The sequence below is a fragment of the Rhipicephalus microplus genome, chromosome 6 (genome assembly GCF_043290135.1).
Source record: "Rhipicephalus microplus isolate Deutch F79 chromosome 6, USDA_Rmic, whole genome shotgun sequence".
In the NCBI taxonomy this organism is placed as follows: Eukaryota; Metazoa; Arthropoda; class Arachnida; order Ixodida; family Ixodidae; genus Rhipicephalus; species Rhipicephalus microplus.
The window spans coordinates 196,011,213-196,027,120 of NC_134705.1; the positions used below are offsets into that span (position 1 = coordinate 196,011,213).

Sequence of the window (15,908 nt, forward strand, 5' to 3'; positions counted from 1 at the left end):
AATCGTAGTTTCCTGTAACAAACCTAGCAGCCCTTTTTTGCGCCCTCTCCAACTTTTCTTTTAGTACATTCGTGAAAGGGTCCCAAGAAACACAAGCATACTCTAAAATTGAGCGCACATTTGTAATATACAGGGTTTCCTTGAGTGTTTGCGGCGCGTCGCTGAAATTTCTTTGAAAAAAATGAATTAAGCGTGAAGCCTTGGCTGTGATTAGATCTACGTGACTGGTCCAATCTAGTGTTGCCGTGAATGTTACGCCGAGATACTTAACTTGATCTACCTTTTGTACTGCGCAGGAATTTAAGCAATAAGACCTGGATACAACCTTTTTTTTGTTATTAAATTGCACATGAAAACATTTAGTTAGGTTCAAACTCATTTGCCACTGAGCACACCAAGACACAATCTTATCGAGGTCAGACTGAAGTACTGTGGTGTCATCAAAACACTTGACTGGGCAATACAAAACACAATCATCAGCATAAAGCCTCACTGTTGATTTCAAACCCAGTGGAAAATTATTGATAAAAATCAAAAACAGAAGCGGCCTCAGGACCGACCCCTGTGGCACCCTGGACAGTACATTAGCTGTTGATGAAGACACACCATTTATCACAACACATTGCTTGCAGCCGCTGAGATAATCCTTAATCTAGTCTATGAGGGTTTTAGGAATACCAAGAAACGACAACTTATGAAGCAAAAGACTGTGGGGGACGACATCAAAAGCTTTTTTGAAGTCCAAAAAAACAGCCTCCAATTGAATGCCCTGGTCGAATGATGAAGCGATGTCATGTACGAATTCGGTTAGCTGTGTAACACACGAAAGGCCTGCGCGAAAGCCATGTTGAGACGAAGTGAAAAAATTATTATCTTGAAGGTGTTTTATAAGGCAAGAATAGATTATGTGTTCCAATGTCTTGCAACAAATGGGGGTTAGCGATACCGGTCTATAGTTAGATACATTATATACTTGGCTTGATACTTGGCTTGTATGCCAGATTTTGATTACAGCTGCTTGCACGTCGCAGTGTCTTTCTCTACAAGTTACAAATTTTGTGAGCATAGGTTCTTGCCCTACAGTGAGGTAGTTTGTGGCTCATTGCTTGGCGTGGATTGGTTCTTCGCGATCACTATATTGCGATAACATTCTGACGTACTTGCATACTTACAGGAGTTTACCTGGTATGCACTGTCGCCCCGCCACGGTGGTCTAGTGGCTAAGGTACTCGGCTGCTGACCCGCAGGTCGCGGGATCAAATCCTGGCTGTGGCGGCTGCATTTCCGATGGAGGCGGAAATGTTGTAGGCCCGTGTACTCAGATTTGGGGGCACGTTAAAGAACCCCAGGTGGTCAAAATTTCTGGAGCCCTCCACTACGGCGTCTCTCATAATCATATGGTGGTTTTGGGACGTTAAACTCCACAAATCAATCGGTATGCACTGTTAACACTCTCCACACACCAGAGTGACACAACATGTATACAATATTTTACTTTGATTTTAAAGTTTTCATCGCTGAGCACCAGCAAACCAGCCCCACCGCAATCTGCGTTATCCCGACGAGTCAACACAGTTCCACTGAGTTTGCGAACGCTGCGTCTTGAGAGTTACTCACTCTCCATGACGTCATGACTGCCATGACACGTCACTGAGAAGCCGCCCGCTCTACATCGAAACCGAAAGTGTTTTTTTTTTTAAGGTAGTGATGTTACTTATTTGAGGCATTCCCAGGCACCATGACACTCTTTTTAGGGTTCTCAATACCAGAGTTTTTATTCAGTGTGGCAATCGGAGAATATATAATGTTCGTGTGAGTACCCCTTTTAGGCACTCATGCTTTCTTGGATCTGAACGCTCATCTTGAACAAAGTTGGGCAGGATGCTAACATTTTGACGGACGCAACTTGATACCGCACACTTCACAGAATGAATGAACGACCCTTTGTAAGCCCAATCATTTTAAGCACAACCTATGAAAGACAGTCAGTTAATATGTCAAATTTACACATTTTGCTAAGGCATTCAATATTCCGTTACAACAAAAATAGTGTCGTAATATACTTTGAACTATGTGTTTTTATGTACTTAATCTTAACTAATGTGTAATTAAAACATAATTATCTTCAAGTCATTCGTGTTCTGTTTTTGTATATATATATAATCAAAACTCAGGCTGTAACAGGGTACAATTTTTAATTTCCAGTTATATTCATTCTGAATAAAGAAAAATTATACATTTTACATGGCTCGTAGACGGTGCATGTTCAATGGCTTGTCAAACATGGCACTGGTTTCAGCAGATTTTTCATACTTACAGTACACTGCCTGTAGGTCTTAAAATTAATCTGCAGAAAACGAAAGTAATGTGCAACAACCTCAGATGAGAAAAGCGCTTCGAGATAGGTAGTATTGCACTGGGAGTTGTAAAAGAGTGCGTATACTTAGGACAGGTAGCAACGGCGCAGCCAAACCAGGAGATTGAAGTAACTATAAGAATAAGAATGGGATAGAGCACAATTGGCAAGCACTCTAAAATCGTGACTGGCAGATTGCCACTATCCTTCAAAAGGAAGGTATATAACAGCTGCATCCTGCTTGTACTTGCCTGCGGAGCGGAAACCTGGAGGCTTGCAAAGAGGGTTCAGCTGAAATTGGGGATGACACAGTGAGCGATGGAAAAAAAAATGATAGGTGTAACCTTAAGAGACAAGAAGAGAGCAGAGTGGGTCAGGGAACAAACCGGGAAAAGATATCGTAGTTAAAATTATGAAAGAGAAACGGAAATGGGCTGGGCACGTAGCGCGTAGGAAGGATAGCTGCTGGTCATTAAAGGTAACTGACTGGATTCCCAGAGAAGGCAAGCGGGTGAAGGCAAGACAGGAAGTTAGGTGTGCAGGTCAGATTAGGAAGTTTTCGGGTATAAAGTGGCAGCAGCAAGCACAGGACGGAGTTGACTGACGGAACATGGGAGAGGTCTTTGTCCTGCAGTGGACGTAGTCAGGCTGATGACAGTATACTGCAAAATTAAGTAAAATGAATATAAATTTATTACCTAGGAGGTTAAATTCATCCAAACCTCAATGTATCTTGCCCTTTGTGGCTAGTTAACAAGACTAGCTGAAACATTTTGTGTGCAGAGTTGTATACAGTGTTCCTAAAAAGAACTAAAGAACAAAGCAATTTCAAGCATCTGTGCTGTAGGCTCGTGTGCTCAGATTTAAGTGCATGTTAAAAACCCCAGGTGGTCGAAATTTCCGGAGCCCTCCACCACGGTGTCTCTCATAATCATATGGTGGTTTGGGGATGTTAAAACCCATATATAAATCAATTTCAAGCATCTGTTGTAGCAACTCTGAATTACACAAGTTACCACTTTCAATTGCAGGACTGTTTTGTAGTCGCTCAAACTGCCACTCGATGCCGACAAGAGTGTTGCTGTTTTGCTCAAGCAGGCTGTTTCATCGCACCATAGCACTACCCGAGAGCTCGTTTGGTTCTTTTGTAGCATGATCTCCATCAATGGACTTGGCAGATGGGCTTTTGTGTTACTAACCTGTAGGTTGTCTTGGATTCACGGCTGTTGCTCTGTGGAGGGCGAAAGGCGAGAGCTCCCACCTTCTTTTTCAGGCATGTGTGCTTAAAGGGACACTAAAGAAGAACAGTGACTTGGTTTAGATTGACAAACCGCACTAAGAACTCTTGTGCCACATGTTTCACTATGACAGGTTTATTATTAGCAGAGAAAACCAAAGTTGATGTTTCTGTTTTTAAATTTGGCACCGAAACCTGCGTGCATGATGTTATAAATTTCAATATGTAATTTTGGTATTTTCACAACATTGGCTCAATGGAATTTTTTTAAACTTTGTATACTATGTCTATGGCACGCAGAGATAACAATGTTCCTCATTTTTAGGGATTGGAAGCTATGTAGGACCCACTAGACACCTTTCAAATTTCTTACATCACAGTGTTTGATGCAGTAATCTGAAGGTGGCATCGCCATGTGCATATATATATATTTTTTTTCATACATTTCCTCATTTACTAAGTGTCGCGTTGCGGTATGAGGGGTGTTTTCGAAATTGTGAAACTATACTTTACTAATATGCGAGAAATTGTTTTGCTCTTTGGTGACCCTTTAGCTTGTCGAAAAAATGTGACAGTACCATTGATCTCAGATCTACAGGCTTTCCTGCTCACTTTAATCCAAGTGCCAGCCTAAATAATCTGCATGCCATTGAAATAATCTGAACGCCGAGCTATTTAATCCATGTGCCAAACATTTAATCCAAGCGCCAACATATTTAATCCAAGCGCCAACTCACTCAGGCCGCGTGCCATTGAGTTTAATCCAAGTGCCACCGTGTTTAATACAATTGCCAATGACTTTAATTCAGGTGCCATTCAGTTTAATCCACGCACAAAAACCAGAATACGGGGAGTAAAAACGGCAGTGCAATTGAAATGCAGTTCCTACAGTACAAAAGACAATAGTCGGAAGGTAGAATCAATCATTATTATTTGTATTCGCCGATAGTATTCTTGGAAAAAATTACTGCCGTGGTTCGCTTAAGCCATGTTTGGAATGCTTATACTTTGCTATGCGCAAGTTTGTATAATGAGTGCTTGGCCCAGGTGAAATAAATTTAATGAAAATGAAAAAAACGCAGGAACATATTGCTGAATATTTTACAGTGCAATGAAATTCAGTATCCGTCACTGAAGCTCATAATTGACTTTGGTACACACTACAACATTACATGACCAGGACAGGTCATGTAATGCGAACGACACACTATGTTTATTGGAGTGCCGGAACACATACTAAGAGATTAAAAGCATGGTCACGGGCAGTGATGGGTCAAAGACAGCTACATAATCAAGAAATTAGGAAGCCGTCGCGCGGCACGCACTGTGAATTAGAGATAATTCCAATATGTTTTTTTTTTCCTGTAGTGAACATAAAACGTAAACTGATCATCCTGATGTGGCAATAGAAGTTTTATTTTACGTTATTGTATGTTCTTATTTTTTTATTCAAACAAAGTTAAATGTCTCCAATGATACGAACAGTACTGATTGTTCGTTTAGCCTGTTAGTTTGGTGGCGTACTTGACGAATGCGATGAAATGAACACAGAGGAAACAAAATGATAATAACACGCAACTGACCTTGGGCCTAGCTTTCTTTTTTTGTGTACGTGTTTTTTTTTTTGCGCGGCATTATGCCTGTCATCACACATTGGATGCTTGCGGATTCAGTGCAATCACTAAATTATTTGTTCTGTCCCCCCTCTCTTTCTCTACACACACACACACACACACACACACACACACACACACACACACACACACACACACACACACACACACATATATATATATATATATAATATGTGTGTGTGTGTGTGTGTGTGTGTGTGTGTGTGTGTGTGTGTGTGTGTGTGTGTGTGTGTACACTTACATACATGTACAGGAAAACAAGAGTGATTACTACTAATTATTCAAGAAATGCAACAAAGGCACAGGTTAGTATATTTATTAAAACAGAACTGTCTCATAGGGCTCGGAGACGGATGTTCACAAGTCATTTTCACGCAAAGCAGCAGGCATGAAAGAGAAATTGTGCCGATCGCGCTGTATTTCTTGCATGGAGTGGCGAGCCGCATCCAGCAGCAAAGAACGCCTGTGCTCTTTTTTTGTCATGCCTTGCGGTGTCACTGAAACTAAATTACGACGTTCGCTCAGGTAGGCCTTCACGTGTGACTTGAATTTCAAGCAGGCTTCTTCTTTGGGGTAAAAAAGGGACTGTACGCTGGCAGGCGCTTAATAGAGTGCGTGGAGTTAGCCAAAGCCACCTGTTCTGCTCGAGCGTGAGCAGGTGCATTATCAAAAAGGAATACAGCTTCGGTATTTGGCTCATCACAATCTACACGGGCCGAAACATCACTGAGGAAGCCATTAAAAACAACCCAATGAACTTTGTCCACCGCAGTCCAGTGAATAACTCCATTTGCGGACATGCATGCTATAATGTTCAAGTTCACTCCCTTTGTCGTTGTGGTCATGTGCACAGCTGGTTGTCCTTTAGCGGCCCTGCCGAAGTTCCTGGAACACCAGATATTGCAGTTAGTCTCATCTAAATAGAAGCGGCCATCACGCAATCCATCAGACTGCAGCCATTGGGTGTACAGCATGCGGCTGTGCTTGATATTGTCACGGTTGCGATCTGTGGGCCTCTGCGTCACTAGCTTCATCGAGTAGCAGTGGGCATCCAGCAAGTGGTCGACTGTACTTGCACTGATTGTTACTCCTGGCATTTCTTTCTCCAGGGCCTCCTTTATTTGCTTCAATGTAAATGTACAGTTTTCGTCGACAATTCGTCCCAAAGTACTCACGACGTCATCTCCAAACTTCCTTTTTGAACCCCCACCATGCTTTGATGTTTCTCTGTCGGTAGCGGCAATCGATCTTGCTGTTTTAATGTTGATGGCTAGAGCGTCGGCCAGTTGCTTTAAGTCACCGCCACGCCTGTAAACGTCCACAATCCTAGCCCTGTCGACCACCGATACTCTGCTGTTTTTTCGACGAGGTTCGTCGGGGTTCTTAAAGTGTGGTCCTCGTTTGCATCCAGCCATGACTTCAAGAAATGCTCTCTCTTCTTCTGCAAATGTTCCCGTATGAAAACACACGCTTCAAGTAAACACGCTTCAGCTACACTAAGCGTTGTCTGTTACATGAAAACCGGAGTATCTACTTTGATGATTTTATAACAACTTATTTCCACATGAACCCGAATAAATGCAAGTTTGGTTTTTTTAAGTGGTTATTTCTGATTTCAAGAACGAATGGATATCATCTGTCGGTCACTGTTCTCCCCTGGGCTGAGCAGACGACTGCGGTAGCCTCAGTGCATAAGTAGCCAAATGCCGTCTGCTCAGCAGACGACACGAATCTATGCATATGCGATGGTGTAGACGGTTAACCGGAATGAAGCAGTAGCAATGCAATAAAGACTAACATGAACTCTATGAGCAAATACATTTAAGTACCCATAAATGCAATCAATACTGACTGTTTTTTTTTTTATTTTGAAGCTATGACACCAAAATGTTAAGGGGAAGTCGCGCTGCGCACTTCATTTCATAAGCGCTACCATGTATCGCCGAGGGAAAAGTTCTTGCTGTGACGCCATGTTTACGTTATTCTGACATTTATAGTATATATAGTGGCTAACTGTGTGTTTCTAGCACATGGATTAAGCTGACTGGCACCTGAATTAAGGTCATTGGCAATCGGATTAAACACGGTGGCACTTGCATTAAACTCAATGGCACACGGCCTGAGTGAGTTGGCGCTTGGATTAAATATGTTGGCGCTTGGATTAAATGTTTGGCACATGGATTAAATAGCTCGGCACTCAGATTATTTCAATGGCATGCAGATTATTTAGTCTGGCACTTGGATTAAAGTGAGCGGGAAAACCTGTAGTCTCAAAGCCATGTACATGGGTTAGTTGCTCAACAAGGAAGCCCAGGTAGTTGAATCGAAACTGGAATTCCGCTCTGTGAATTTTATCATAAATTTGTTGTTGTTTCGACTTCCAACACCCCAGAGTTTTCATTTGTTGCACTATAAGAACCTTGTCATTTTGTATGAGGTGGAACTTATATCATAGAGGATAAGTTTGTTGTGGCATATAAGTATGAGACCATATAAGTTAATCTGCAAGTATTGTATGGAGCACGCTCCTTCATTTTGATAACAAATAAAATGGTGCAGTTGCAGTTGAATGTGGCTTGCATATTAGTGGCCACTGCACGCGCTTAGCCCAGTCATGTGCTTGATCCCATCTCTTGCGGCCGCTTGTGTATGGCGGGAAAACACAAAAATGCCTGTGCACGTTGTATTGGTTCTTTGACAACATCAGCTTATAACATTCAGCTCTTAACTACAGATGAAGTGACCTTGTACTATGTATTTTTCCACTCTCTGGATGAAAAAAATAGATTGTCCAGGGGTGTTTTTAGAGAGATGTGGGTATATATGCGTGTTTGTCGTCGGAAGTGAGTTTATTTTCCAGTCAACCAAATAAAACATCTCACACCATACAAAAGTTGAGCCATCACTGTTCAGTTAGTAAAAAAAAATAATAAACCTTGAGGGGTTAGGAAAGGCTCGGCAGTTCAGTTAGTAAAAAAAAAAAATAAACCTTGAGGGGTTAGGAAAGGCTCGGCAGCTGGTATTAATCATCTACAATTCCATGCTCCAAAGTGCTGCATACTAAGATCTAGATGTTGCTGCATGAAAGCATATAAGTTTAATTAATTGTACGGAAAGAAATGGCAACCTAATGGTAACTACAAGTTTAAAAAAATATTTTTTTTCCTTTGTCCTAGCATCTTTGTTGAATTTGTTGGCATCAGTGACTGTTCCCGCATGACATCTTCTGATTTGCTTAGTAATATTTGAAAACTAGACTAAGCTGTTTAGATTCATAAATGCTCGTGTTGTCATCCTGCAACATTTTGAATCAAGCATAGAGCACCAGAAATGTTCTTGTGTTGCTTCAGTCTTCCCGATCCATTATGAACATAAATTAGTTTTCACGATAATAAGGATGAGGTAAATTTTCATTGACTTTTGTTAGTAAATGGCTTGTTATGTCATGATTCAATTTTGATGTAATTTGCATAAAAAACAGTCTTAAATCTCTCTGATTTCTCAGTGCATTGGCAGGCTTTCCCCCATATTCCAAAGTACATCTAGACTGGAAGCCTATACTTTACTTGATCAAGGTATTAAGAAAAAAATGTGGTTGATCCCTCATTTTTAGAAATCGGCATAGCACGAAAGTAAAATGCGACCTAACAGGGGCAATTGAGCGTTAATTGTGCATTGTTTTGCCACAATGGCGAAGGAATGATTGCTACAGCAACGAAGTGCAATGTCACACAAAGAACGGCAAGCAGCTCAAAACTTGCAGCGCGCACCTCAAGAAGAAGCACGCTCGGAATGAGATGAGCACACACAAGACAAGTGCAGACAAACAACTGTCGCAGCACGATACTTAAGGCACGCTGTTCAAACAGAAAAACAGAAAGAAAGACTCATGAAATCAATGCATATGTATACATAGGACGAGCGCAAACAACTGTCGCAGTTCCTACTTCTTCGTGTGTGAGCAGCATGCTCCTTCCGTAAAGCGACAGCAAGCGAAGTGACCTTCGAGCTCTACTGAATCACGAGTTTAATAGGTGCGCGCGCAGGAGAGACCACGCTTCGTGGAGGTGGCGCTTACTGGAACGCGATAGGCGACGGCCTTTAGAGCGCGCCCAACGTGGGCTTGTCGCGCCATTGCGCTACTGATGACGAAAGCGCGCTGAAGTTACGAAGCTTGGAGGACTGTCAAACGGTGTATGGTGTATATAAATGGCTTGCCGTTACCAAGATGAAGAAGGTTCGCTCCATGGTGTAGTGGTTAGCATAAAGTGCTGGTTCGACGCCCTGCTGCGGAACTATTTCTTCTCATTTTTTCTTTGCAATCTGTTAGTTTATATTTTACAACTTCATATTCATGACGGAAATATGTCAGTGGAGCCGTGGTGGACCCTGGCATAAAACTCTTTTGTGTTAATAACATTCAACGTGAACATGTTGAAGATGCTGGGTGCATTTCTTTCATGCATTTTCACACTGGTCATAGTTATGACAATGTCAGCCATTTGGGTCAATTTGTGAGTTGAATGATTGAGGTGCATTTTTGGATGCAGTGGTTCAAGCTACCAGTAAACTCGGTAACCACTTGAAAAAAATTCTAGCTCCGCCAACAGAGTCATGGCGTGCATGCTTTTCACCTGTCAAAGACGGTCATGCTAGCCTGTTTTGGGTTGAACTGTAAGAACTTCTTCTTGCCTAATGCAAAGACTATGCGTACTAAGAGATGAAGGCTCTTTGTTGGCTCGTAAAACATTGTTTGGCCGACCATGGATGCCAGAATTTCTGACGAAATACGTGAGGACATTCATGCTTACGACATAAAATCAGCAACACAAACGTGTGTGGGAAGGTCAGCTATCTGAAACACTTTGAGACGTACTTGATCTACTGCAAATGGTCTAGCGCTATTTCGATGGAGCATTCAGGCGAATTTTTTTTGTGTGAGGTGCAGCGATGGCCATAGGTTAGCGATCTCAGTCTTGAGTCGATTCACACGGACTCAAATCAAACTGCGAGTTTGAGTGAGTTCGGGTAAGTAATATTGTCTCAAGTCTGAGTCCGAGTGGTTCCGATTGTAGAAAATTTTCATGAGTATGAGCCCAAGTGAGTTCGGCTCAGGAAAGTTTTGGCGAGGAGTCTGAGTGAGTCCCACTTTTTTTTTGCCGACCTAAAGCGGTGGCTGTAGGCAAACCTGATATTCTTTGGGGGGGGGGGGGGGAGGGGGGTTACCGAGTATAGCTTTTCGGAGGTGCCCTTCTGCATCTGTTGTGCAAAACAAATGGCTGGTGCATTGCAGGCCTGCTACTCGTTGTCCGAGATGGGTGCCCAGCAGTTTGACGCCTATGGCAAAATCTTCACGGTGAAGCTGCAGTACGTGTTCTACAGGGAGCGGGTGGGTGTGCGTCCGGGCCAGATCTCCAAGGTGATGCAGGGCCAGATCACGAGCGTCGGCCAGTTTGCCAAGCTGGGCCTGCCCCTGGAGCATGCACCCCAGGTCTCGCAGCTCCTCAAGCTCGGCACCCAGAGCTGCGAAGACCTCAAGAGCTTCATTCAGGTGCGTAGCAGCACTTCGAAAGCCTATGGTATGAGGAAGAGTGTACTAGTAGAAACAATTATTTTAAAGGGCACATGGCTTGCTGTGATGTTTTGCTTTGTTGTATGACCAAAACTGTTGAAACCAAGAGCCTTGTCACACGGGGACTCGTAAGGCCTTCCAACCGATAGTTTACTGAGTCAGTGGTCAAGGACAGGCCACTACTTGGGGCGCTTTGAAGGCCAGCGAGTCATTAGTCTGTTGAGTGAACAAAGCACACTACAATTCTACCAAAACTTCTACAGCCATCGAGCAATGCAAGATAAAACAGTGTGAACATGCCTTGCACACATTCGGTGTGAAACATGGCGTTAAAGAGACTGAGTCTGTCCACAAATTTCCCTGCGTTATCATTATAATACTTTAGCCATAAACATGAGAGGCTGGATATGTGGTGTCATTTGGAGGGGCACAGAGGAATCTGGCAACCATAGAGCTGTTATCACATCAGCCTGGGGCATTTTACTTCTCTGCGAGTGTGAATTCTTGGCAGTAGCCCAATACTCTGAGTTGCCTTGTTAAACTCTTTTTCCTCAAGGGTACTAGCCAGAAACGAGCATGTCCGTAATTGTGGTTGCACAAAGTATCACAAGATGTTGATCCCATAATCCTGTAACTTGGTGTTTTGTAAACATTTCTGCCTCTAAATAAATACCAGACAAGCTAAAAGCCTCTATTAGATATCCAACACTGTCACTGACGCTACCTATGCAGTACTAAAACTTGCTTATGTCATTCATTGTAGAACCACAGTGACCCATGATGGTATGACTGGGGCAGTTGTACTGCCAACTTGCCATAGACTAACAGTGACATAAGCGATGATGTTGCAGAGCTGTCTCGGACTACGTACGGTCGTAGCGCTTGCTCGACGTGGCTTTGTGCCGTGACTAACAGGCAATGGTAATGACTACATTTTGCCTCTGCCATCCATGGAGCCACCTAATGCTATGCAGGTCGTGGAGGATGCCTTGTTCCGGCTACAGATCCACCGAGATAGAGCGCTCACGTACAAGACTGAAGAGATCCAGGTGACAGTGCAAGACGAGTTCATTGTCGAGCAGGACAAGACGGGACACGTTTGCCAACAGAAAGCCCGCGTACGAGTCTTCTTCATCGCATTCGTTAGTGGTAAGTATGCCATTTATTTTATGTGCAACCTCTTAGAAAGGGAGGAGATTTACAGGGAGAGCAAGAATAGAAAAAGGCAGGGACGTTGACAAGATGAAGGTCCGGTTTGCTACACTACGCTGTAGGTTAGAAAACGGGGGCTAGAAAAAGAGCGAGCTTTGAAAAGCAGCACCGTTGTGCATAGGAATACAATCTGCACGTGTATGTCTGAAGTTGCAAAATGCTTGTTGCTTCTTCGTTTTGGCTGGTTTGTTCAAACAGCCAGGCATAGAGTACCTTGCTTTTTGGAGGGGGGAAGAGGGGACATACCAAACAATGTTTAGCTGTGAAGAGTCAATGATACTTCCCCGAGTCATACCAGCTGTGAAACTGTTCGAATACCGGGACAGGTCCACTGGACATAGTCTGCATCGATTAACAAACTGGGCCCAATGATAGATACCACTCGTCATTGCTGCAGTGTTCATACACCATTGCATGAGTTACTGCTGTGAGAATCGGGAACTATTTCATGAAAAACCGTAGAATTCTGTCATCTGCCAATTGTAAATCGCAGATGTAAAAGTGCTGCTTGCTTCACCAGTGTGGCAGCACACGTGGTAGTATACACCACAAAACACAAGAAATTGCCATTGATTCGTTTATTTCTCTGTTGACAATTGCTACCAAATCATTAGATTTTTTCTAATGTCGTCACCAAAATTTGGTGCACATAGCCTAAGGAGAGTTCGCAACTTGTCAAGTCAGCAGATTTTGTCTCTTGTCGCGACCAAAATTTGGTGCACGTACCCTAAGCAGAGTTCGCAACTTGCATGACTGAAAAACTTTGGGGTCAACATCATAAAACCTCTTGTAGGCAGTTGATAATCATGAAGTTTTTACAGAATACTTATATGGAAGTTCTAAACTCTTATGAACCCTTCATAGAATATTGCATAGGAATTTCGCAAAAAATGTTTTGCAGGAGAATTAAATGTAAGGAGCAAAGTTTTTATACAGCAGGTTGAAAAGTCCCCAATAGTCTCTAAATTGGTGAACAATAGACTGAATTAAGTGCCCCATTTACGCATTGTTTCTAGCAACTGCTACCTTGTTATTTATTACGCTTATTCATCATTGTTATTATTATGAACACGGTAGCACCTACATCTGCCCAAATAGCCCAGCCCACAAGTTAGCTGAACCTGCCTATATATCTGAAGATTTCTTGTAGTGCCCGTTGTTGTCCGCATTGCCTTTTTGTTAGTTTTATTTTGCACCTTGAATACCACTTTGTTATGCTGCTCTCGTTTTTCTCTTCTACTTCTATAGCACTTTTCAATTCCTTGTTAACCATGTTGTCATCATTATTTACTATTTGGCGTCACTTTGTTCTGCGTACTATGTACACGGTCTTGTGGATTGTTAGGTTCTGTAACCGTGGGTATTTTGCATACTGGTTGGACCGGAAAAACTATACTGTACAATAACACTCGTCTGTTCACAGATGCTTGCTATTCATAGCGCTTGACTGCTCTGTGCACTAGTTGTCCATGTGGATTGTTAGGTTCCACGACTATTGATGTCTTCCACAGAAGTGGGATGTTTACAGTTACGGAAACTAACGCGCCACATTACCAACTACGTTGTACTATACAAGTCATGGTCAGGTTAGGATGACAAACAGGACAGCAACAATTTGAGAGTAGAAGAACACTTGTGTTTGTCGACTCTTTATTTCTCGTCGTTGCCACATCCGTATTTTCGATTGAAGCGAAAACGCTTCATGCCATTGTAATTTGATTCAGGTGCATGTTGGAGAACTTGAGGTGTCAAACTTTTGTAGCCTTCTAGCATGACTTCCCCCGCAATCATATAATGCTTTCGAGACAGAAAATGACAACAGTAATTTCTGTCGTTTCACTTTTGTGCATAGCACATATAATTATTAGTCAATGAAAAAGAGCAGGAAGGGGAAGTTGGCAGCTTGTGATAGAAAATTTAACAAGGGATGTGTGCTGGAGGCTGAGCCGACGTTTCGACAAGCCTTCTGCAAGGCTGCTACCGTTGCAATGCTGGAGAAGAGCAGCCCACTTGTCAAAACGTAGGCTTCAGCTCGCAACCCCTGTTCATGTATAATTATGGTAGGACTGATAACTGTGCATGTTCACATAGTACATTCTGAGATGAAGGCTATGAAAACAATGGCATCTTTACGCCTTTGTGTGCCCCTTGTCTGAGCAGGCCTGGTGTTTTTTTTTTTGCCTGAGGATATGTATAATTAGGGTATGCCAATAACTATATCAGATCTAAATTTATACCTGCTTGTTACATTCGCTAACCACCTGGCCAAAAGCATAGAGGTTTTCACGCCCGCTTTGAACAACACTTGTGTGACCAGGGATGCCAGACATCGAGGTGGGCATCAATGACCTGACCCGGCAAGGCAAGGAAGTTGTGGGTCGCTACGACATCATGCCCGTCGTCACCGAGGAGTGGATCCGCCTGGAAAACTGCGAGTTCCACTCGTGCGTCCTCCAGGAGGAGTTTGAGAACAACCGCATCATCAAGTGAGTTCAGTGCAGCTGTTCTCCGTGACGCGTAGTGTAGCATGTTACACGCATGCCCTGTAATACATGCCAGGGTGGCACAGTGCTTTGTGGGCGCTTTTGGAAAGTGTCATTGCATGCCACATGTCATTTGCCTCCCCCTCAGCCAGTGGCGAAAGTTCTAGCACAGCCTGGCTAACTGTATGAATTGAAGGTGTATCAGTCAGTATTCAAGCTCCATCACGTCCGCTTTACTCAAAATTTTTGTCTGTCCAAATATGCCTTTAAAGGAACACTAAGGGCAAATATTAAGGCGGCGTTGTTTGCTGAAATAGCATTCCAGAAACATTGTAGTGCTACTTTTGTGCCAAGCAAGTGCTTATTTTGAAATAAAACTACATTTTAGTGGTTGGCATCGCGTTAGCTCACTTCGAATCACCCACGTAAAAGTGGTCTTTTAGACGTCACCGTTTTCGTACCCAACATTGCCCGCCTTTACTACGTAGCCACCAACGCCAGTACAGTAGCAGCAGAGCGAAAGTAGGGGGAGCCACAGTAGCATAGAACAACTTTCTGCAATCTCTTAGCCCATGGCTCTGCTTGCTTAGTTCAACTGGGGCCCTGCTAGATGACCCCACCTATTCAGCCTAACCAGCTAAAAACCAAACTTTTCAAGTACTCGCACCATTCCCCATAGCCATGCGAGGCAGTCCTTTTTTTCTCTGATTCAAACAGAAACGAACAAGCAGAATTGTAGTACATATCTTATGGACACACAGAAAGTTAATTTTAGTTGTAGCTAGTTTCATTACTAGTGATTATTTGTAGTCGGACGCTCTCACTTCATCGGGATCATTTTGCAAATGTCCCACTCGTGAAGTATGTCATGTGATACATTTAGCTTAATTTCTTGGTAAGTAAGTCACTGCTGTTGATAATAGTGCAATTTTAGACGTCTTACATTGAGCTTTCACTCGGACATCAATTGCCATTTGCCTTTAGTGTCCTTACTACTTTAACTGACCTGCCTGTCCTTGTTCGAGTACATCTTTTACAATCGACTTCAGAAGGTTGTCTGAAGGGCCAGTTTGCACATGATACTGCAAGGAAATAGTGCAAACATGGCACCAAGTTGAGAGAACAGCACTTCAGTGCTTGTGTAGGGAAGGAAGTATGTTTATTAACAGAAAGGCAGAGAGGTCGGCCTGAGCGATAGTTTGCTTTAGCCTGCTACTCTACACTGGGGGAAGGGAAAGGGGAAAAGAAAGATTAATGGATGACGATGGTGAGATAGAGAGGTGAGTATGTAGTGTTCTTTCTAGCTGAGACACATTTTAGAGCCGCGCGCATAGTCCAGTTGTTTCTAAAAAGGTAATAACTGCTCTTGTGACCACAGTTGCACTGTTGGTGTCTGGCCAAGGGCCCAACATGG

At 43.0% G+C, this 15,908-nt stretch overlaps 1 protein-coding gene across 2 annotated transcripts in view; it reads left to right on the forward strand.

Moving 5' to 3' along the window:
* Positions 1-15,908, forward strand: part of stnB (stoned B) — a 53,787-nt gene that overhangs the window by 24,604 nt on the left and 13,275 nt on the right. For both annotated transcript variants that reach the window (XM_037418216.2, XM_075867462.1), the window contains exons 3-5: positions 10,521-10,778; positions 11,774-11,948; positions 14,329-14,497. In XM_037418216.2, the coding sequence (XP_037274113.2) occupies positions 10,521-10,778; positions 11,774-11,948; positions 14,329-14,497 (602 nt within the window). The remainder of the gene's footprint in view (positions 1-10,520; positions 10,779-11,773; positions 11,949-14,328; positions 14,498-15,908) is intronic.